This window comes from Amblyraja radiata, chromosome 9 (assembly GCF_010909765.2).
Source record: "Amblyraja radiata isolate CabotCenter1 chromosome 9, sAmbRad1.1.pri, whole genome shotgun sequence".
Taxonomy (NCBI): domain Eukaryota; kingdom Metazoa; phylum Chordata; class Chondrichthyes; order Rajiformes; family Rajidae; genus Amblyraja; species Amblyraja radiata.
Window position 1 is genome coordinate 73783383 of NC_045964.1, and position 24923 is coordinate 73808305.

At 46.4% G+C, this 24923-nt stretch overlaps 1 protein-coding gene across 3 annotated transcripts in view; it reads left to right on the top strand.

Moving 5' to 3' along the window:
• The window catches only part of itpk1 (inositol-tetrakisphosphate 1-kinase), a 213062-nt gene that overhangs the window by 154773 nt on the left and 33366 nt on the right, over positions 1-24923 (top strand). For all 3 annotated transcript variants that reach the window (XM_033027747.1, XM_033027746.1, XM_033027748.1), the window contains exon 5: positions 2661-2778. In XM_033027747.1, the coding sequence (XP_032883638.1) occupies positions 2661-2778 (118 nt within the window). The remainder of the gene's footprint in view (positions 1-2660; positions 2779-24923) is intronic.

A 24923-nucleotide genomic window follows, 5' to 3' on the forward strand; every position in this document is an offset into this window, starting at 1 on the left:
AAGACAGTGGCCGGGCCAACCTGTGCAGCGACGTCCTCCACCGTCCGCATGGGGTCGTGCGGGCGCTTGATGGCAAGGTTCAGGTCCTTGGGGTTTATACAAATGCGAAGCTCACTCTTAGTCCTTCTTTGCAGCAACAACCATGGTGGAGACCCACCGGGTGGGATCACTCACCTCCTTGAGGATGCCCACGGCCACCATGTGGCGCAGAGTCGACTCCACCTTGTCCTTCATAGCAAGGAGATGCGGTGTGGCGGGTGGATCACAGGCTCGACACCCTGGGTCGACAACGATCCTTGTAATTGCAGGGCAGCTTGCCCAGCTCAGTCGTCGAAACGATCAGGGTACTCACACAGGGGGTCCAGGAGGGTCCGCACCTGGTGGATATCGCGGTGAAAGGAGACCAAACCGAGGTCCTGGCACGCACAGGCGCCCAACAGCGTGATGTTCTCAGTGTCCAGCAGATAAAAAGTGAGGGGCCGAGAGGCCTTCAAAACCTTGCAGATAAGAGTTGCCTTCCCGACTGGTTCGAGCACGCCTCCCCCATAGGCATGTAGACGGGAGTTGTCGGGAGTGACCTTCTCACCAGACCTTATCTTTTTAAAGAGGCTCACTGACATAACATTGGCCACCGCCCCCGTGTCGATTTTCGCTGGGAAGGTCGACCCATTCACAATAACACGCACCGAAGGATCCGTTATCAGCACAGGTGCACCCAACAGTGAAAAAATGCTTGATTCATCATGGGAGGAACTGGTATCAGAATCAGGGAGTTCGTCCGACTGGTACTGTGAACCGAGCGCGCCATCAGCCTCCGCAAGGTTGCTTAGCATTCTCCTGGGAGCAGGAACAGGCTTCCCATGGGAGCGACAGGCGGCAGAAAAATGATTTAACTTTTTGCAGAAATTACAAGTCTTCCCCAGCGCGGTGCAAACATTAAACTGATGGGATGCAAAGTTGCAGTTGGGGCAACGACGCGGGCTGCCCCTCGAGGGGGCAGGGGAACCACGCTGGCGCAGCGGGCCATCGATCCGCTGGCGGCCAGCAACGTTAATGTCCTGAGCTGCAGGCGATACCACGGAGGCGACAGCCTCCGCCATGCGAGAGGCGTGCAGAGCCTCGGTCAAAGTCAGATCGGGCTTCCTTAGAAGTTCAGCCCGCAGTTTCTCGTCCTGGAGACCAAACACCAGGACATCCCGGGTCATTTGATCGGGGGTCAGCGCGTCCAGGCGGCAACGCCGTGCCAGATGCCGTAGCGCGGCAATGTAGGTGTCAATGTGCTCACCGGGGCTCTGGCGCCTAGTGAAAAACTTAAATCGCTCTAGAATGCAGTTGGTGGGAATGTCGCACAGACTTAGCCAAAAGACAAACCGGGTCCCGAGCATCCTCGCCAGCAACGTATTCAAACGACTCCGATCGTTCCAGGGCCTCCGGTCGACGGCCAAGTTGAGGAGCAGGTGTGACTGCGTCGCGGGGGTGGCAGCAGGATAGGCAATCGCAATGTAGTGCTCAAAGTCGCGTCGGAAGACAGCCCACCGATGGGCAATGTCGGAGTCGAAAACCAGCATACCAGGCTTGCGACAAGAGTTGGCCATGGTAAAGACACGGGAGAGAAACAATGAAGGGTAGGGAACTGGGCGAAAAGTAAATAAAACCCGATAAACAGGAGGCGCAAGGTACTACTATGACACCATGTAAAGACGAGTCAAAGCGCACTATGTCTTCACTACTGTTTTATTACTAATCACACTACTCATACACATTACTGCCCTAGCTGTCCGTGGTCTGTCACCGGAGCTAGAGAGAGATCTAGAGGTGGGGAGGTTACAATTATACTGGTGATATGGTGAGTGGTTAGTAGTGGTGAGGTCACTATGTTAAAGGAACATGCACTAGTCTACAGTTCTGGGCACCATGTTATAGGAAATATGTTTTCTAGCTGGAATGAGTACAGAGAAGATTCACGAGGGTGCTGCCAGGACTCGAGGGACTCAGCTATAGGGAGAGGTTGAGCAGGCAAGGACTATTCCTTGGAGGCCAAGAGGATGCGGGGTGATCTTGTAGAGGTGTACAGAATCATGAGAGGAATAGATTTGACTGAGTCTCTTGCACAGAGTAGGGGAAATGAGAACCAGAGGCCATAGGTTTAAGGTGAGGGGGGGGGGGAAATTTAACAGGAACTTGAGGGGTAACTTTTTCACACAAAGAGTGGTGGATGTATGGAATGAGCTGCCGGAGGAGATAGGCAGGTACTATTACGAAGTTGAAGAAACATTTAGACAGCAACATGGATAGGACAGATTTAAAGGGATATGGGCCAAACACAGGTAGGTGGGACTAGTGTAGATGGGACATTTTAGTCAGTATGGGGAAGTTAGGCCGAAGGACCTGTTTCTGCACTATGGCAATGACTCTATGACATTTTCAGGACCTGACAACTGCGGAACATGGAACAGATTTTCACAAGCCAGTGATCAGGGTGCAGTGGAAGAACGGTTTTGGGGCGGTTGCCTCAATATGCAGCTCACCAACATATCTTCCTCTTGCAGAAAATTAAGTCTGGCTTTGTTATGGGTGCGTGCCACCCTCAGTCTGGGGTTCCTCTTGTAGTAGAACATGTGCTGAGGAAATATGCTCAAGTACTGTATCTTTCTTTTCAGGATTATATTGATTCGCACCCGGAGACCATCATTCTGGACCCACTCCCTGCAATCAGGACCCTCCTGGATAGATGTAGGTCCTATGAGCTGATTCGCAGGCTTGAAGGCTGCATGCAAGGTATGAAAGTGGTGAAAATGAATGGCTGCAACTCAAACCGGGGAATAGATTTACTAATTATCTGTTGATTGACCTCCTTGGAACGTGAAGTGCAGGAGATTTTTCAGAGATCTTCTGAAGATATAATGGTTCTGAACATGCCAGAGCAATGTTACAGCGTTATGGAACTTTAGTTAGGCTGGGTTTGGAGTATTGTGTGTAGCTCTGGCTGGTCCTTTATAGGAAGGATGTTGAGGCATTGGAGAGAGTGCAGAAGAAGTTCATCATCATGCTGCCTGGATTGGACGGTCTTAGCTACATTGAGAGTTTGGACGTACAGGGAATTCGGACAGAAGGCTGTGGAGGCCAAGCCAATGGATATTTTTGAGGCGTAGACAGATTCTTGGTGTAGTATGGGTGTCGGGGGATATGGGTTAGGAGGGAGAGATAGATTAACCATGATTGAATGACGAAGTAGACTTGATGGGCTGAATGGCCAAATTCCACTCCTATCATTTATGAGCTTATGAACTTGTTTTGTTTTCTCTGGAACATTGGGTGTTTGGGTGAAAATACATAAAATTATGGGATGCATAGATAGACAGTCAAAATATTTTTCCCAGACTGGAAATATCGAAGACTTCATATCAAAAATTGGGCTGCACGGTGGCACAGTGGTAGAGTTGCTGCCTTAAAGTGTCAGAGACTTGTGTTTGAACCTGATCACGAGTGCTCTCTGTACGAACGTTCTCCCTGTGACCGCGTGGGTTTTCTCCGGGATCTCCGGTTTACACCCACACTCCAAAGACGCACAGGTTTGTAGGCTAATTGGCTTCTGTAAAATTGTAAATTGTCCCTAGTGTGTGTGTTGGATAATGTTTTTTTTTTGTTTTTTTTTTATTTTATTTTTTCAAATTATTTTTATTAGAATTACGGTAAATTACAATAATACACAACACATATATCTTAATACATTTTTTGTACCGCTTCATTTTTTTGAGCTTTAAGAAAAAGATCAAAGTAAGGAAAGTAAAGAAAGTGCGCAAGAGTCGTGAAGTGCAAGAGAGTGTTGGGAAAAGAAAGACCCTTAGAAAAGAAGTTAGAGAAGGAAAATGTACCCTATTGTGTGTAGGATAATGTTAATGTACGGGGATCTCTGGTCGACGTGGACTCGGTGTGCCAAGGGGCCTGTTTCCACGCTGTATCTCCAAACTAAACTAGAGGGCATAGCTTTAAGTTTGAGAGCAGCAAAGTTTAAAGGAGATATCCGGAGCAAGTTTTTTTTTACACAGTAGCGGGTGCCTGGAACGAGCTGTCAGGGATGGTGGTGGCACCAGACACGACAGTGACATTTAAGAAGCTTTTGGGCGGGCACATTGATATGCAGGTAATGAAGGGATATGGATCACATGCAGGCGAGGATATTAGTTTAACCTGGGATCATGTTCAGCACGTGTATTGTGGGCTGAAGGACCTGTTCCTGTGCGGTAGTGTACTGTTCTATGTTCTACGTAAGTGCAGGATACCTGCCGCTTGCCCACTCACATGTTGGCTTGGTGGTAAAGGATCTTTGTAGGCCTGGTAGCGTAGCAGGGTGCGCTCCAGTTTTGCATGTGCAATGTGGCAGATTGGAGGCAGACACAAAATGCTGGTGTAACTCAGCGGGGCGGGGCCGGCAGCATCTCTGGAGAGAAGGAATGGGTGACGTTTCGGGTCCAGACCCTTCTTCAGACTGACGAACGGAGACAGTAAGACTGGTGGGAGAACTGGGAAGGGGGAGGGGATAGAGAGAGAGGGAAAGCAAGGGTTCGTACCACTGTAGTGTGAGCTACCCAAGCAAAATATGAGGTGTTGTTCCTCCAATTTGCACTTGGCCTCACTCTGACAATGGAGGAGGCCAAGAGACACTGCCTGTCTTGCTGTTACTCTGGCTTTTTGTGTCTATCTTTGGTTTAAACCAGCATCTGCAGTTCCTTCTTTCACAATTTCATATGTTCCCAACCAGATTGTAAAACTGGGAAGATATTAATTTTTGTGTTGTTTGAGGTGGGATTTCAGAATAAGGCTGTTTGGATGGCTTTTTCAAACTGTGCAATATGATTTTATTTTTGAAGAGGTATTCGGTATTCTTCCGAGACCGAGGCAACTTAATGCTCATCAAATGACTAAAGAGTAGAATAACTAATTCATTAAATCACCACATAGAAACATAGAAACATAGAAATTAGGTGCAGGAGTAGGCCATTCGGCCCTTCGAGCCTGCACCGCCATTCAATATGATCATGGCTGATCATCCAACTCAGTATCCCGTACCTGCCTTCTCTCCATACCCTCTGATCCCCTTAGCCACAAAGGCCACATCTAACTCCCTCTTAAATATAGCCAATGAACTGGCCTCGACTACCCTCTGTGGCAGGGAGTTCCAGAGATTCACCACTCTCTGTGTGAAAAAAGTTCTTCTCATCTCGGTTTTAAAGGATTTCCCCCTTATCCTTAAGCTGTGACCCCTTGTCCTGGACTTCCCCAACATCGGGAGCAATCTTCCTACATCTAGCCTGTCCAACCCCTTAAGAATTTTGTAAGTTTCTATAAGATCCCCTCTCAATCTCCTAAATTCTAGAGAGTATAAACCAAGTCTATCCAGTCTTTCTTCATAAGACAGTCCTGACATCCCAGGAATCAGTCTGGTGAACCTTCTCTGCACTCCCTCTATGGCAATAATGTCCTTCCTCAGATTTGGAGACCAAAACTATACGCAATACTCCAGGTGTGGTCTCACCAAGACCTTGTACAACTGCAGTAGAACCTCCCTGCTCTTATACTCAAATCCTTTTGCTATGAAAGCTAACATACCATTCGCTTTCTTCACTGCCTGCTGCACCTGCATGCCCACTTTCAATGACTGGTGTACCATGACACCCAGGTCTCGCTGCATCTCCCCTTTTCCTAGTCGGCCACCATTTAGATAATATGGGGAGTTAAAGTGCTGAGCAGCCCGGAGATCAGGTAGGTTAAGACGGACTGAGCATAGAAACATAGACAATAGGTGCAGGATTAGGCCATTCAGCCCTTCGAGCCAGCACTGCCATTCAATATGATCATGGCTGATACTGTTCTGGCTTTTTCCCCATATCCCTTGATTCCGTGAGCCCTAAGAGCTAAAACTAAGTTTCTCTTGAAAACGAGAGGTGTTCAGCAAAACGATCGCCGAGCCTGCGCTTGGTCTCGCCGATGTACAGGAGCTGACACCTGGAACAGCGGATACAGTAGATGAGGTTGGAGGAGGTGCAGGTGAACCTCTGCTTCAGCTGGAAAGACTGTTGTGGTCCTTCGATGGAGTCGGGGGTGGGGGCAAAAGGGACAGGTGTTGCATCTCCTGCGGAAAGTAAACGGAGAGGGGGTGGTTTGGGACGAGTTGACCAGGGAGTTGCGGGGGGAATGGTCTCTGCGGAAAGCAGAAAGGGGTGGAAATGGGAAGATGTGGCCAGTAGTGGGATCCCGTTGGAAGTGGCGAAAATGTTGAAGGATTATACGCTGTATGTGCCGTCTGATGGGGTGGAAGGTGAGGACAAGGGGGACTCTGTCCTTGTTGCATATGGGGGGAGGGGGAGCAATAGCGGAACTGCGGGATATTGAGGAGACCTGAGTGAGAGCCTCATCTATTGCCCGTTTCTGAAAGAATGAGGACATCTCCGATGACCATGTAAATTAAATTAAAAATTAAATTAAATTGAATTTCTTTATTTATATAGCACATTTTTAGTCAACTTGCATTGACCCCAAAGTGCTTCACATAATTACATTCACACACACAGGCAAAGGTGGGTGAAGTGTCTTGCCCAAGGACACAACGACAGTATGCACTCCAAGCGGGATTCGAACCAGCTACCTTCCGGTTGCCAGCCGAACACTTAGCCCATTGTGCCATCTGGGCACAGATGCGGCGTAGACGGAGGAATTGGGAGTGGGGAATAGAGTAGGGGATAAGCAGGGTGAGAAGAAGTATAGTCTCGATAGCTATGGGAGTCAGTGGGTTTGTAATAGATAGAAACATAGAAAATAGGTGCAGGAGTAGGCCATTCGGCCCTTCGAACCTGCACCGCCATTCAATATGATCATGGCTGATCATCCAACTCAGTATCCTGTACCTGCCTTCTCTCCATACCCCCTGATCCCTTTAGCTACAAGGGCCACATCTAACCCTCTTAAATATAGCCAATGAACTGGTCTCAACTACCTTCTGTGGCAGAGAATTCCAGAGATTCACCACTCTGGAATGTCGGCCAATAGTCCGTCTCCTGTGATGGAGACGGTGGCAGATTTGAGTATTGTGCTCGAGAGTTTAAGAAGGAACTGCAGATGCTGGAAAATCGAAGGTAGACAAAAGTGCTGGAGAAACTCAACGGGTGCAGCAGCATCTATGGAGTGAAGGAAATAGGCAACGTTTCGCGCCAAAACCCTTCTTCAGACTGATGTGCTTCAGATTGTGCTCCATCAGCTGGAAGCGTGGTGAAACGAATGATACTTCACTGTGGGACAGAATCTGAGGAGTGACTGCTTGGTTGACCCTCGCAGGGGAAAGAGCCCCAGCATTGGCTTGGTTCCTGGCATCATAGAAACACCAGGTATAGAAGGCGGCCATTCAGCTTCAGCGCCTACGTGGGTCCTTTTAGCTGAAATGTCCGGTCCCCGTGATTAGAAATTCATCTCTCCTGCTCTGTATTCTGTCAGGCACTTGGACAACCTGGCTTCAGATGATGCTACAGTGCTAACAAGCAGCAGCTTCCTTGCTCATATTTAAGTATCAGCTAAAATCATTATAAATCCCAGGAGCAAGGCATGCCAAAGTAAAGTGATGGTGAAAAGAGGGAGCTTCTGACAGACTTGGCCCGACATCAATGTTCTTGGAAATTATTAACATATCCTTTTTGTCGGTTAGGGCGTGTCTGAAAATTTGGCTCCATAATAAAGACTTTATTTTGTAGGTACAGCGTGGAAACAGGCCCTCCGGCACCCCCGAGTCCATGCCAACCAGCGATCACCCCGTACACCAGCACTATCCTACGCACTAGGGATAATTTGTGACTTACCAAAGCCAGTGAACCTACAAATCTGTATGTCTTTGGAGTGTGGGAGGAAAACGGAGCAGCAAGAGAAAACCTATGTGGTCATTGGGGGCATGTACTAGGGAACGTACAAACTGTACCGACAGCACCTGTAGTCAGGATCGAACCTACAACTCTACCACTGCGCCACTGTGCTGCCCATGAGATGGCCGTTTGTTTAGTGTACAAACCAACAGCTGCCTCTGGTATCGGTTACGTCAGCCACTTGTGGCATAACTCACAACGTGACAAACCCTAGAGTGACTGGACGCCCATTTTAAAACTCTTCGCCAATTAGCGAGATAAATCTACTGACTCCCTAATCACTTTATAATTCTGTTCTATATGTTTATCCTTCCTATGCTTGCATGCAATGTTCTGAGGTTGCTGTAATGTGGATTGAAACTATAGAGAATCCATGGAAGAAAAAACAGCTGGAAAAACTCAGTAGGCCAAGCAGCATCTGTGGAGGGAAAGGGACTTATGGTCATTGAAACAGAATTAAGCGATTTGGCCCATTGAGTCTACTCCACCATTCAGTCATGGCTGATCTATCTTTCCCTCTCAACCCCATCCTTCTGTCTTCTGACCGTAATCTATGATACCCTTCTAATCAACTACCTGTCAATCTCTACTTTAAACATTCCCAAACACTTGGTCTCCACAGCTGGTCTGTGGCAATGAATTCCATAGATTCACCACCTTCTGGCTAAAGAAATGCTCTCATCTCCTTACTAAAGGCAGGTCTTTTTATTCTGAGGATGGGCTCTGGTCCTAGACACTCCATTAGTGGAAACATCCTCTCCACATCCGCTCTATCCAGGCCTTCCAATTTTCAACGGGTCCAGGCCAGAGCCGTCAAATGCTCATCATAGGTTAACCCAATCATCCCCGGGATCATTCTCTCACCTCGAACCGGGTCTCCGGGACTGCTGCCAGGCAGCAACTCCACCACCTGTGCTACCCGTGCCGTTCAGATAATATCCTTTCTTCCTTGTGCTTCCAAGCAATTGCCAACATTTTGAATGATTTGTCATTAAATACACATCAGAAAATGCCGGCGGAAAAACTATCCTCTTTAATCTCCTAGCCTTGAATAGAACAGCGTTGTTGCCTTGTCCTTGCGACCAGGAAGATCTGAGAGTTAACCGAGTGCTATTGAAAAAGCAATTGTGTTTAAACACGCCAAAGATGAATTATATAACCAGTTAAAGTGTCATAGACTAAATACAGCTCATGTAATCCTGTTAGAAGATATACTTATTGCAGCTTCTTGTCAGTATCTTGTATTGGAGAAACAATCCCATCAAGGCCAATCTAATATCAATCTTGTGTGCGGACATCAGATCATCATGGCGTTTATGAAAGATGGCAGGGACCAATGGAATAATCCTTGGGGGTTCCGCTGCCCCTGAATCCGTGGATAAACTTGGGTTGTTTTCTGTGTAACAGGCAGTTGGGAAAATACTTAATTGTGATGAATAATATCATTTTTTTTGTACCTCATTGAACTCACCTTAATTAAGGTGAATTAAATTTATAAGGAGCTCAGACAGTGTAAACAGGAAAGGCCGTTTTAGTTTAGAGATACTGTGTGGAAACAGGCCCTTCGGCCCACCGAGTCCACACCGACCAGTGGTCCTCGCACACGATAACACTATCCTACACACATTAGGGACAACTTACACTTATAAGCCAATTAACCTACAAACCTGTACGTCTTTGGAGTGGGGGAGGAAACTAAAGATCGCTGAGAAAACCCAGGGAGAACGTACAAACTCCATACAGACAACACCCTTAGTCGGGATTGAACCCAGGTGTCCAGCGCTGCTAGTGCTGTAAGGCAGCAACTCTACTGAGGGCTGCCAGCGTTGAATCTCCACCCAGCGCGGCCTGTGGTCTTCGGGAGCCGTGGACTCTGGTAGGAGGTGGCCGATTCGGATGTCTAAGCCGCTGAGGATGTCCTCCAGTCCCGAAGTCGGACTTCCATCACCCCGGCGAGCGGGCCTGAACATCGGGCCGCCCGTAGCGGCGACAGCGGGGGGTTCGGGAGCCCCCCGACCACGGGAGGACAACACAGGAGGATGACTGAATTTTGGAGCCTTCCCTCACAGTGGGAAACTTTGATCCTTCTATGTGGGGATGTCTGTGTTAAAGACTATCGTGTGTTGTGCTCTATTATTCGTATGGCTGTATGGCGACCACACATTTCACTGTTGCAATTGCTACATGTGACAAATAAATGTATCTTGTACCGATGTGCCACCATGTCGCCCTAATTTCCGTTAGTGCAGTTATAAAAAAAATAACGTTACAATATTGGGGGAAAGTTTTTTTCCAATCTATTCAAGTTGAAGTTTACATTTAGAGTCACTGTACTATTTGGTACAGTGAGATTTGGGTTGCCATACAGCCATACAAATAAAAATAACACAACACACGATAGAATTTAACATGTACATCCCCACACAGCGGAATCAACGTTTCCCCACTGTGAGGGAAGGAAATAATCTATCAGTTGTGATTAGTTGTGACCCAGAGCTCATCGCCTGAAAGGGTTGACCCTTTACAGGACCTTACAGGAAGAACTAGCGCCTATTGAGCTGTGGAGTACAGGAGGGAAGTATTTGGGAATTCATTTGGTAAGTGATAGGAGCAGAATTAGGCCATTCGGCCCATCAAGTCTACTCCGCCATTCAATCATGTCTGATCTATCTCTCCCTCCTAACCCCATTCTCCTGCCTTCTCCCCATAGCCCCTGACACACAAACTAATCAAGAATCTATCTATCTCTGCCTTAAAAATATCCATTGTCTTGGCCTCCACAGCCTTCTGTTGCTATGAATTCCACAGATTCACCACCCTCTGACTAAAAAAATTCCTCATCACCTTGCTAAAGGAACGTCCTTTAATTCTGAGGCTATGACCTCCAGTCCTAGACTCCCCCACTAGTGGAAACATCCTCTCCACATCCACTCTATCCAGGTCTTTCACTATTTGGTATGTTTCAATAGGGTCCCCGCTCATCCTTTAATCTAAACTCTAGCGAGTACAAGGCCAGTGCCGTCAAACGCTCATCATATGTCCACCCGCTCATTCCTGGGATCATTCTCGTAAACGTCCTCTGGACCCTCTCCAGCGCCAGCACATCCTTGTAATGTTCCTGAGTATGTTCTCAACCCTACAGGAGTTCACTTGTAGCCTTGAGCTCTCTCCTGGGATTACTTCCGTAAGTTCTGCGTTGAACTTTAATATTAATTCCCGAGAATGAAATGCTGCCCTGCCTGTTATCCATTTTCCTTTTTGTTTTGTTTTAAACTGCTGAGTTTAAAGTGGCCTTCAATTCACACACTCTGAAGCCTGTTTTGTTCAATAAACTTGTAACAAGATCTCAGTCTTGAACGTATTATTGGATGCGTATTATTTTAGTTAGGGTTCATTTTTAAATGTTAGATAAAAAGCTTGTTCTAACAATTTTGCTGGGGCATCTATTGTGTGTTGTGATTCAATTTCCCTGTGTATGTGTGTGTGGTGTCTAGACTACCATCTGCGGCATTAGCTTTAAAAGATTCCCTGGCCTCGGTTTATAAGATTAATCCATTTAGGGGACGACCCATAATATCTTGGCCCTGGGCACTCATGTGTTGTTACAGTTTGCAGCAGATATGCTCTTAGAATAAAGGGGAGGTCATTTAAGACTGAGGTGAGAAAAAACTTTTTCACCCAGAGAGTTGTGAATTTATGGAATTCCCTGCCACAGAGGGCAGTGGAGGCCAAATCACTGGATGGATTTAAGAGAGAGTTAGATAGAGCTCTAAGGGCTAGTGGAATCAAGGGATATGGGGAGAAGGCAGGCACGGGTTATTGATTGGGGACGATCAGCCATGATCACAATGAATGGCGGTGCTGGCTCGAAGGGCCGAATGGCCTCCTCCTACACCTATTTTCTATGTTTCTAGATAGAATCACTGAGAGTGCGCCATTGGAGGAGACTATGGCTATGGTGGATTTTTGGTGTAGTAACCTCGTCAGTCTACTTTCTGCAGCCTTCAAGTTTAGTTTCAATTTGTTTTGTTTTAGTTTAGAGAGGCGGCGCAGAAACATGGCCTTCGGCCCACCGAGTCCATGCCAACTTACAACATTCTTAAGGGGTTGGACAGGCTAGATGCAGGAAGATTGTTCCCGATGTTGGGGAAGTCCATAACAAGGGGTCACAGTTTAAGGATAAGGGGGAAATCTTTTAGGACCGAGATGAGGAAAACATTTTTCACACAGAGAGTGGTGAATCTGTGGAATTCTCTGCCACAGAAGGTAGTTGAGGCCACAGTTCGTTGGCTATATTTAAGAGGGAGTTAGATGTGGCCCTTGTGGCTAAAGGGATCAGGGGGTATGGTGAGAAGGCAGGTACAGGATACTGAGTTGGATGATCAGCCATGATCATATTGAATGGCAGTGCAGGCTCGAAGGGCCGAATGGCCTACTCCTGCACCTATTTTCTATGTTTCTATATTTCTATGTAACTAGCGCTAACACTATCCTATACACACTAAGGACAATTTACAATGTTTACCAAGCCATTTATTGTATAAACCAGTACGCCTTTGGAGTGTGGGAGGAAACTAGAGCTTCCGGAGAAAACCCATGCAAGGGAAAATGTACAAACTCCGTACGGACAGCACCAGCAGCCAGGATGGAACGTGGGCCCCTGGAGCGCTGTAAGGCAGCAACTCTACCGCTGCACCACCGTGACGCACTAAAAATTATTTTTGAAAATGTTGTTACTCTTTCCACTTTTTTCTCATTCATCCCCCTTTCTTCCAACGAGACACAAAATACTAACCACCTATGGCACATCTGGTTCTTTTGTACATCACCTTTGCTTAGATCTGGAGGTTGTGCCGTCTATGAAAGGCATTACAATGATGAAATTGGCTTAAGAATATAAGATCAGGAATAGGACATAAGGTCGCACAAACCTACAGTAGGATCAAGGCTTATCTGATTGTTGGCCTTGGCTCCATTTCCTCACCTGCTTCTCAAATCTTTGTCATCCCCAAAGTTCCACAATCAGTCCACCTTTGCTTTGAATATTCTTACTGATTTTGCATCTGTAGCTCACAATGGGATAGAGTAGGTCCAAAGAGTACAGCCCTTTGAGTGAAGATATTCTTCATTCCTTCAGCCTTAAGGGGGTATTATTTTGCCTTGGAATCCTGCAGCGCAGAAAGAGGCCCTTCGGCCCAACTGTACATTCACCCTATCAATTCCCCTCGTGTCCTGTGCATTCACCCAATCAGTTTTCCTGAGACACTGCCCCATTGTTCTGGAAACATCATCACAGCATCTTCCGTATCACACCCAGAAGGTACAGTATAAGATGTACCATCTGCTAACTTTATCCTCACTAGACAACCTATCCAATCAATCTACTGAACATTCTCTGTGCTGCCCTGAATGGAATAGATCCTTAAATATGGACACCATATCTACACATAGGAGTCAGCTGATCAAAGTTAATTGGGAGTTGTAGTGAGGCTCCGACAATAAAGATCATTGACATTGAATAATAAAATGATCACATGTAAGTTACGTTGAGCTATTGGATCCAAGCTGGTCAACAAATATTTCTCCATTTTAAGAAATTACACAAATCTTCTGTAAGTTTTTATTGAATCTTACTGTGTCAGCAACTTCTCGTTTTAATAATTCTCCATTTTTTGAATATATTGTCTTTTGATTAGTTTTCATTTGCAGGCCAATGTTTCAATCCTCTTACTCTGCACATATTTGCTATAATTGGATTCTTAGTTAATGGCATTGTAACTAAATCAGACGAAGCTTGTTGATTAGATGCTGTTGGATAAATCATGGCATCGAGAGAATTGGAGTTTTCAAATACTTGTTGACCCAGTTACAGATTAAACAAGAGCTCTTCACATACTGCTTGTGTGTCACTTGTTTCAGTGTTGGCATTTATTCAATATTACTACATTACTCAATTTATGCACACTACATGTAATTGAAAATGGGGCAGTACAGCATGGTCTAGTGACTGGGTTCAGTTCTGACCTCCAGTGCTGCCTGTGTTGAGTTTGCACATTCTCCCTCTGACTGAATGGGTTTCCCTCAGATGTTTCAGCTTCCTACCCTGTCCCAAGCATGTGCTGAAGATGGATACAAAATGCAGGGATTAACTCAACGTGGAGAAAAGGAATAGGTGACGTTTTGGGTCAGAACCCTTCTTCAGACCCTCTCCTCCTGAGATGCAGGTGGACCCGCTGAGTTACTCCAACATTTTGTGTCTATTTGTGCATCTGCACTTCCTTCCTAACCAAGAATGCGCTTGCTGGAGGGCGAACTGGCTGCTGTGTAGTTGGCTGTTGGGCTAATCAAGGGCTATCAATGGGCATGAGTGACACAATAGGCTACAGGAAATGAGTCTGGAAAATGAATGGTTGGAAAAATGGCATAGACTTGATGGGCCGAATGACACTTGTCTATGTCATAAAGAAATACGAAGTTGACAGAACTACCCTCTCAGACAGAACCAATCTCGTGATTCTATGGTGCAAGGAATTAAATGCAGAATATGTTTCATGTAGCAGACTGCACATGTCGACAAGTAACAGTTGTCCCGTTTCAGCTTATTTTTCATCATTTTGTTTGCCCTGAATCAGACCAGATCATCAGATGCCATAGCAAATGGCCTGGTAGTTGGGGCACAAGGGTTATTTTTTCCCTCTTCAACTTCCCAGCTTCAATAGAAAGCATTCTACAAATGAAAATAGTTTTAACTGAACAAAATCGATTTTGAGAAGTTCTGCTTTGTACTGAAGTACTGAACCTTTTACTATTCAGCCAAATTGTGTTCAATGCAATTGCGTAGCAGTCAGGAAATGAAGATACAAATCTGAAGCATTATTTAATAATCTAGTCATGAGTGTTTTATTGTCATATGTCCTGAAAACGGAAAAATTAAATTCTTACTTGCTGGGTTAGTTTAAATGCTTTAATTAAATAACATTTTCAACTAGCTTTCAACTTAATTCTGTTAAATGTCATGCAGTTAATTTGAGCATTTCTCTGCTTTAATGCTTTCATTTCATTTCCAAATTATACCAGTTCCTGAAGGCCAATTAGTTTAATTCTGTTATCAAATAATTCTTAATTGTCATCTTGTTTATCTAATGAATGCAATACTCTTATTCTTGCAAAACTGTTTTCAAGAGAGAGTTAGATTTAGCTCTTAGAGCTAAGGGAATCAAGGGATATGGGGGAAAAGCAGGAACGGGGTACTGATTTTGGATGATCAGCCATGATCATATTGAATGGCGGTGCTGGCTCGAAGGGCCGAATGGCCTTTTCTATGTTTCCTAGTGGATTGGAATGCTCTATGCTCAATTCTGTTGGAGATTGTTGTACTTTTAAGCCTTCCATGCAGTCTCTACTCTTAAAGTTTGCTTTCTGAACTGTGTTTAGTGTAGAGATGCAGGCCCTTCAATCCAGCGAGTCCACACCGACCAGCAATGTCTGTTCATTTGCACTATCCTTCACACTAGGGACAATTTACAATTTTTACAAAAGCCAAATTAGCCTACAAAACTGGACGTCTTTTTCGATTGTGGTGGGAGGGGGGGGGGGGTGGGGGGAACCGGAGCACCCAGGGAAAATCCATGTGGTCACGGGGAGAACGTACAAACTCTGTACAAACGGCACCATGCGTATGGCTTGCACAGCCTAAAGTTGGAGGTCAACTTGTTCTGTTTGATCTATTTGTTTGTGCACTTCGGGTTGATTGCATTAGTGGAAACAGGGTGGACCACGTGAAGGTTGCAATCTCCCACCCCTATCTGTTCCTAGTAAACCCGACTCTCCCATATTCCAAAGATCAATCCATCTTGATCTTGCAAGTTCTCACTATGACTCAGCCTCAGTACTCTCTGAAAGAATTGTACTCCTACAGAGTAGAATTTTCACCACTTTCTCCATCTTAAGCAGCTGACCCCTTTTCCAGATATTCTTTATTTTTTTTGCTACAATTCATAATGAACGCTTAAGTTGTGTTTCTGTTCCTGTTCCTTTCTATCAGAGTGGGAAACGGGTAAAGATGATCATCTAGGAAGTCGACTAAGAAATGGCATAAACTTTCATTCGCACATGGACCTCAAAGGCAACAACTGAATATTGAAGCACGTTGCATCATCGCAATTTGGAAAATAATATTTATTTAAGATCCACCCATAGTTATTGGTATATTTTTAGTTTAGTTAGAGATACAGAGCGGAAACAGGCCCTTCGGCCCACCGGGTCCGCTCCGACCAACGATTCCCACATATTAACACTATCCGACACACACGAAAGACAATTTTTACATTTACCAAGCCAATTTACCTACATATCTGTACGTCTGTGGAGTGTGGGAGGAAACCGATGATCTCAGAGAAAACCTATGCGGTCACGGGGAGAACGTACAAACTCCATACAAACAGCACCCGTTGTCGGGATCGAACCCGGGTCTCTGGCGCTGCAAGCACTGTAAGGCAGCAACTCTACTGCTGCGCCACCATGCCGCCCTATCTCAAAGCTCATATGGTTAGATTGTTACTCTTAGTTGTGGGCTGAGGAAAGTCAGGTACAATACACACATCTCTTCGTTAGAGAAAGAGAGAGAAGATTGCCAGAGGTAGGTCTAATTTTGGACCATTTAAAGAGAATCAGAGCAGGGAATGATCTCCCTTCATTTCCTATCAGTTGAAGATGCAACAACCATTTTAGTTTAATTTCAAGATACATTGCGGAGACTGGCCCTACGGCCCACCGAGTCCGCACCAACCAGCGATTCCCGCATCCTACACACACTAGGGACAATTTACAATTAACCTCCAAACCTGCAGGTCTTTGGAGTGTGGAATGAAACCGGAGCTCCCGCTGAGCCACCATGCCGCCCTATTCTTGCCATTTTTGGAGCATGATATATATTCTTTAAAGCTTGATTGATCTCTAATGAAAGCTTGACTACCAATAACTGACCTGTATTGGGATCAACCTTTCACCTCTTGCAATAACTGTCATGAACACCAGTGAGGAGACATTGAGACACCAGGAACTGCAAATGCTGGAATCTTCAGCTAAACGCAAAGTGATGGAGGAACACAGTAGGTCGGGCAGTATCTGTGGAGGGAATTGACAGGTGACATCTTGGGTTGTGATCCTCCTCCTTACTGATTCCAGTGGAAGGGGGGGGAGGACTTTGTAAAGAGAGGTGGGATGGGACAAAGCCCTCAAGTGATAGGTGGATACACATTTGGGGGGGGGGGGGGGGGGAGATTGGAAGATAGGTGAAGAGAGACGGGAGTTGGGAGAGATTGTTGTCTGGGAGGAAAATTTGATTCCTGCCCATTTTAGATGCCAAGTTTGTGCTATATGTCAAGTTGCTCACCAAAGATCAATTGTGATCAATAATTAGGTGAGTGGGCCACTGGAGTTTGTATTGGTGCTGTGTCATCCAGCAAAATGTTAATGCGTTGGGAAGGAAGAGAATAGGTTGGCGATCAAACGGGTTTATTCCCATCAAGCTGGAATATTGCTGTGCCGCTATGGAGCTGCGTGGAATAGAAGGCAATAAATGAGCCGTTCTCACAAGTGCGTTAGCGAAGCTGTGTTCAGAGTGAATGGAGTTTGTAAAGGATCATACAGCAGATGTGTGTGCATTCATCTGGAACTCGGATTCATTTTCCCTGAGGGAGTGAGATGTTGCATTGAGTTAGAATATTGCCCTTTCACCCTGCAGACTTGGAATTCATCCCAGACTATTGGGATAAAAGCTTAAAAGATTTGGGGATTGCATTGTGCAGTCAGACTTAGACTCAACTCCAGTATCATTCCAACATGGTTTGTATCAGTTGTAACTAAAGATCGGTGCAGCACAAAATATAAGAGTGAGGAGAGCTCCAATTATTCTAACATGGTTCAATCTTCAGAGACCAGATCTCGGCGCTTCATTATGTGAATTATGTACCACTGGCTCCCAACTTGACGGGTACATCATTTTAGGAACAAACGCAATCAATGTGCATCAAAAATGAATCTATACTTGCTTACTTTTTAAAATAAAATTCTTGCATCCCTCTATCCTACTTGGCATTGATTGCTCATGAGAATGGTGCTTTGTGGCATGCCCTGAATTCTATGGGAGATATCAGCATATTTAATGAATGGAGTAAGATGGTATTGTCTGCGAACTTCCTGTCCCCTTACTCCAGTTGGATAACCAAGCTGAAGAGTTGGCGTGGAGGCTCCAGAGAAGATTATTCCTTCGATTTAAAGGGCATGTTGGTCTCAGTCTGAGCAGATAAGTTTCTTGACTGAGCAACTGAGGAAAATTAGACACGGCCAATTGAGAGGGACGCCTATTAAGTTTTAGTGTCATTTAGTTTATTGTCGTGTGTACCGAGGTACAGTGAAAAGTGTCTGTTGCGTGCTATCCTATTAATGGGCAAGCGATATTTATTTGCAATAAAATCAATGATCACAATGCTTATACCATTTAGCAGACTGAGCATCCCTTTACTCTCCCCCCGCCCTTCACCTGTATCCCTGGTTTCCCTCTAGACACCTATCCAAACTCTTGAGAATTTCCTTGATATCCTTGGCTCCCTTTCTTTCTTTCCTCCTTCCTATGCTGTTCTAGTTTGTGTTCTGGTTACCCAATGGTAACAAAAAGGAAATGTTCCTCTGCAAGTCTGCTGGGTTCAGTTGCAACAGATCTATGTGTGATGCTTCCCACTGGACCAGCCTTGTATTTCTGGTCATCCAAATTTCCTTGCCACCCCCTTTATTTTCAGATGATTTTCCAACTCATTCTCGCTAACCATATAATTCCCCACGACGTTTTGAAATCGGCCCTCTCCACCTTTAATGAGAACAGCAATCTTGAGTTTTCTGTTCTTTAGAGCAGGGCAACACTGTGATGTGGCAGATAATCCACTGCCGCTTGGCTCCTGTGACCCATGGCTGGAGTGGTAGAGTAATGCAGCCCTTCGGCCCAAGTTGTCCAACTGAATCACAATGGCCAAGAAGGCACAACAATGCCTCTACTTCTTTCGAGGACTAACAAAAGTTGGCTTGGATATCAATTTCCCCCCCACAGATGCACCATGGAGAGTATCCTGTCGGAATGTATCACAGGTTGGTTTGGCAATTACTCTGCCCAAGACTGCAGGAAGTGGCAGAGAGTTATGATTGCAGCCCAGTACATCACACATATTGGCCCCACCCCCCACTGTCCCCCCCCCCCCACCGCCCCCCCCCCCCCCCGCAGTCTCCCCCCCGCCGTCCCCATCCCCCTCCCCACCATCCCCCCTCCCCACCGTCCCCCTCCCAATTTTCATGCAGGGATTTGTGAAAACTGTAAGGGTAATTTTCCATTACTTCAACAGCTGGGAAAGCAGGGGTCGCCTGTATAAGACCAAAGTATTCGAGGCAACTTGGCAAAAACCAACTGCAGAAGCAATGACCTGTCTCAGTCCTGAGAACAGATCAAATTGGAATGTTGGAGCTCCAACTTTAGCATCTGTCCATAATTGTTTCCCCCTGAATGTGTTGTTCCCTTAACGACCTGTGTCTGCTCTTTTGCAATATTTAAGTATTTGTATAAATGGGAAATGGTACGGAACAGTGAAACTGGTCCAAAGTACTTGCTGGGCTGAGCCACAATAAAGGGCACGAGTCCACAGTGTATATATTGACGTGGAATCTTTGCTCACCTGCCGGTTTATGAGCATTACATCATCGGTTCCTGTTGTTCAGTTATTTTGTTTCGACTGGTCTACTGCGGAATTGGATGATAACCAGAGCTATTAAGCAGAATGCCACAACCTTTGGTCAATAAAGGCGAGCCCTATCAGAGTGAGTACAAGCAGGTTGCCAGAAAACTTTCTCTTTTAGTGGCTGTCTAGAGATGTTGTCACAGCTGACTCTGTCTAAACCACAATGCGCCTATTGTTTGTGCAATATTAAACTAGCAAAAAAGGTTCATGAGATACTGCTGCTGCATTCTCAAAAGGCTCATTTTAATTTTGTTCCATTTCTTAAGGCCACACGGTGGCACAGTGGTAGAGTTGCTGCCTTACAGTGCCAGGGACCCGGGTTTGATCCTGACTATGGGTAGGGTTGCCGACTTTCTCACTCCCAAATAAGGGACAAAATACAGGACAAATTCCCGACGACAATTCGCTGACCGACTCGGCGGTGGCTGGGTGTAATGGTGAGTTGGCCCGGGTGCTGGACTGACCACACAAAGCCCAGCCGGCGGGCCAGCTGAGGAGTTTAGGCCCACGCGAGATCGCACGCAAAGTCTGGCACCCCGTCCAAAATCATGAACCGATGATTGGCCATTGGAAGGAGGGGTGGTGGTGTCGGCGGTAAGCGAAGGTCGGACAGCTGGCCGGGTTGCCGACCGACGGGGCCACGAGGGAAGTGCTGCTGCTCTCCATGGGCTGCACTACGTCGGGACTGGTGAGGCGGGGCCGGACACGGCACTCCGACCCGACAGTCCCCTCGATCCGAGTAATAGCAGTCAAATACGGGATAAGGGCTTTCCCATACGGGACAAACCAATTTAGCCCAATACACGGGATGTCCCGGCTAATACAGAGGGACCAAGGTTGCCTGTGTACGGAGTTTGTAGGTTCTCCCTGTGACCTGTGATCTCCAGTTTCCTCCCACATTCCAAAGACATACAGGTTTGTAGGTTAATTGGTGCAGCACAATTGTAAATTGTCCCCAGTGTGTGTAGATTAATGCTAATATGTGGGGATCGCAGGTCGGCACGGACTCGGTGGGCCGTAGGCCCTGTTTCCGTGCTGTATCTCTAATTTTCTTTGTGCCTTCTCTTTCTTGTTCGGAGTTCAGTTGGCAAAGGCAAGTCCAGCCAGGCAGCTTGGCATTGCTGTCTATGTTCCCAGCCTGGTCCTGTGCAAGTATTTGGGATCAGTGTAGGCAAGCATTGAAGCCTAATAGTCTTGGCTATCCAGGAGTACCCAGCAGATGGAAAGAATACCCACTGCTGGACTGCTACATGCCAGCATTGTGTTTCAGTGTGTGTAGGGAGGAACTGCAGATGCTGGTTTGAATGAAGACGGACAGAAAAAGCAGGTGTAACTCAGCGGGTCAGGCAGCATCTCTGGAGAAAAGGAATAGGTGATGATTGGGGGTAGACAAAAATGCTGGAGAAACTCAGCGGGTGCAGCAGCATCTATGGAGCGAAGGAAATGGGCAACGTTTCGGGCCGAATCCCGAAGGGGTTCGGCCCGAAACGTTGCCTATTTCCTATTGCCTCTTGCCTATTTCCTTCGCTCCATAGATGCTGCTGCACCCGCTGAGTTTCTCCAACATTTTTGTGTACCTTCGATTTTCCAGCATCTGCAGTTCCTTCTTGAACACAGGTGACGATTGGGGTCTGAGGAAGGGTCTCAACCCAAAATGCCACCTTTCCCTTTTCTCCACAGACGCTGCCTGACCCGCCGAGTTACTCCAGCTTTTTGTGTCTGTATTTGGTTTCTGTATGGCCTATAGTTAGTCAGGTGACACCTTACTGCTCAAACATTTTGCACAAAACCTCGATTGTTGCGTCAGAGAGGAAAAGGTAGGAAAATAATTACAGGTGCTTTTCCCATTACATTAGTTTAGTGTTTTATTGTCATCTGTAATGAGGTAAAGTGAAAAGCTTCTGTTTGCATGCTATCCAGTCAAAGAATAGACTAGACATGAATACACCAAAAAACTATATATGAATGGAGCCATCCACAAGGTACAGATAATGGATACAGGGCCAGGTATAACATTATATCTCGTCTGATTAAAGAAAGTCTCCAATGAGTAGATGGGAGGACAGGGCCAGACTCTAGCTGATGAGTGGACTGTTCATTTTCCTGATAATAGCTGGGAAGAAACTGTCCCTGAATCTGGAGGTATTCGTTTTGAAACTTCTGTACCTACCGCCTGATAGGAGAGGGGAGAAGACCAAGTCTGGTCCTCGATTTTGCTGGTGGCCGTGCCGAGGCAGTGTGAAGTGTCGATGAAGCCAATGGAAGCAATTGGCTTCACACATTGCTCAAAGTAGAAACCCAATCTTAACCCACAAAATTGGGGATGAGTTGCAGTTTGAGCAGTCTGGTTTGTTTTCAACTTTACAAATCCCCTTTTGTGTTGGGTTTATTTTTTTACCTGTGCTTTCTCTGTAGCTGTAACTCTCATTCTGTACTCTGGTTGTTTTTCTCATTGCACTGAGCCAATTAACCTATGTACACACCTGTACGTCTTTGGAGTGTGGGAGGAAACCGATTATCACGGAAAAAACCCACGCGGTCACGGGGAGAACGTACAAACTCCGTAAAGACAGCACCCGTAGTCGGGACCGAACCTGGGTCTCCGCCGCTGCAAGCTCCGTAAACTAGCAATTCTATTGCTGCTGCCACCGTGGCAGTCCCACATGAACATTGATTTCTCTAATTTCAAGTCTCTCCTACATTTCCCCCATTTCCCTACCTTTCCCTGCTTCTCCACCCCTCTCCCCCCCACCCCTCTCCCCACCCCTCTCTCCCCACCCCTCGCCCCCCCCCCTCTCTCTCCCCCCCCTCTCTTTCCCCCTCTCTTCCCCCTCTCTTCCCCTCCCCCCTCTCCCCCCCCCCTCATTTCTCCCTCTCCCCCCCTCTTTTCCCCATCTCTCCCCCCTCATTTCCCCCTCTCTCCCCCCTCATTTCCCCCTCATTTCCCCCTCTCCCCCCCTCCCCCTAGTTCTCCTACCTGTTCCTCTGGTGGTATCCTTGTAACCCTCTTGTTATCACATCTTCCCCGGCCCACAATGGGCCCACTATGAGCTGAGGTCATCTGTTGCTGGCCCCGATTTCTTCTGACTTTTTCTCACCTTGAGTTTATTTTCTCCCACCTGCACTTTCAATCTGAGGAAGGGTTCCGTCCGGAGACGTCACCTCCTCCTTTTTCTCCAGAGATGCTGCCTGACCCGCTGAGTTGCTCCAGCATTTTGTGTCTGTCATGGACCTGCTCAACCGGGTAACCCTACCAGGGAGATGGTTGAAGTTGGGTGGCCAAAGGAGAGAGGTTGTCATTGTGAACAGGGAATGCCTGGTCATCTCGGTGTGCGAGGAAGGGGCTGGCAGGAAAACACCTTATTTGTCTGTGCCATTTACTGTCAATTCAACAGCAAAGCTGTTTTCTGCCGAAATCCAAGTGACGTGAACATTTGAAGTAGATAGACTATTAACGATGTGTTTGTATTGTAGTTATTAGTATATTCGAGGGTCCGATCTGTGATATTGTTAACGTGAACTTGATGGGGAGGGTGGGTTTAAAAATAACAGATGATTTTCAATAGTTTAGATTATAGAGATACAGCACATTGGCAGGCCCTTCGGCCCACCGAGTCCGTGCCGGCCAGCGTTCCCCGTACACCAGCATTATCCTACACACGAGGTACAATTTATAGTCTTTACCAAAGGCAATTAGCCTACAAACATGTACGTTGTTTGGAGTGTGGGAGGAAACCGGAGCACCCGGGGAAAACCCACGCGGTCACAGGGAGAACGTTTGTACGGACAGCACCCGTGGTCAGGATGGAGCCCGGGTCTCTGGTGCTATAAGGCAGCAGCTCTACCGCTGAGCCATTGTGCTGCCCCCTGTTATTGTGGGCAATAGACTCGGCATGAAATCATGAACCCTCAAGGCAAATGCCAATGTTGATTTAAAAGGACACACCTGCATTTATAAAGTCATTAATGGCTGTTGTCTTTCTCCTCATGGACACAATTAACAGACTATTGCTTTGCTAACACAGCAATATCATATTAATGAATATGACTCCTGTGGATAGAAATGTGGACACGTCAGGTTTACTGACTTCAGCCACATAGTAGTTACTGCTCTTTGTGCTTGAAATTAGTTTCCAGTGAATCCAAGAGAATATAATTTCGGAAACTGAGTTCAGTGTGTAATTGCTAACCAGATTGTACATTTAACTGAAGCGACTAAAGATCACGGCATGGTGGCTCAGCTGTAGGGTTGCTCCCTGACAGCGCTTGCAGTGGGCCGAAGGGCCTGTTTCCGCGATTTATCTCAAAACTAAACAAAATAAAAAATATGTATATATATTTGCCCTAAAACATAACAGAACAGAGTACTTTGTGTCCACTTGATGTCCCAAGATTGTGTTGTATGGACAGTTACATTCAGTTTTCTAGCTCTGACACAACAACAACAACCATTGTATAAAACAGCCAACATCTTTTCCAGCTAACCCATGTTTTTTTTTTTTTTCTTGGACCAAGTGTTGATTGCAGAAGAACTGCCACTGAGCTTACAATCAGATAGACAGTGTATGCAGGAATAACTCAGTGGGTCGGGCGGAATCTCGGCAGAAAATGGTTTGGTGACATTTTGGGTTGGGACCTTTCTTCAGACAGACTATGGTGACTGGGGGAGGGGAGTGCCAGGGTGGTTCCCTGATAGGCAAAGGATGCTGTGGCCCCATTGTTATGAACTGTGGGACTGGTTCACCAGCTTTTAGTGGAGGAAGGGGGAGGAAACAGGGTGAGGGAGGGAAGTGTATGTAGACGTTCTACGCCCCCCTGCCCCTCCAGTCGAAAGCAAAGATCCTATAGCGAGCTGGGATCTTTGGTCTGAAGAAGTCTCCCGACCCAAAAGGTCACCTATCCATTTTCTCCAGAGGTGCTGCCTTATCCGCTGAGTCACTCCAGCACTTTGTGTCCATCTTTGGTGTAAACCAGCATCTGCAGTTCCTTTTCATTACAATCTATGGACTGGGGTGCTTGGTCCATGAATATTGTAATTGGACAGTTGTAAATGTATTTGTTTCCCAGCTGTATTTCCTGGTTTTAGATTGGTGATGGATGAATCAGTTCCTGCTTGGAAGAGTCCTGTTTACACAGTTTGGCCCCTGCCTGACTGGAACTCTCCCCTATGCTGGGAGCGCTTGGTAAATGTTTGCATGCGTACGTGCTCTAGAGTTTTGCTGCTTGACACTGA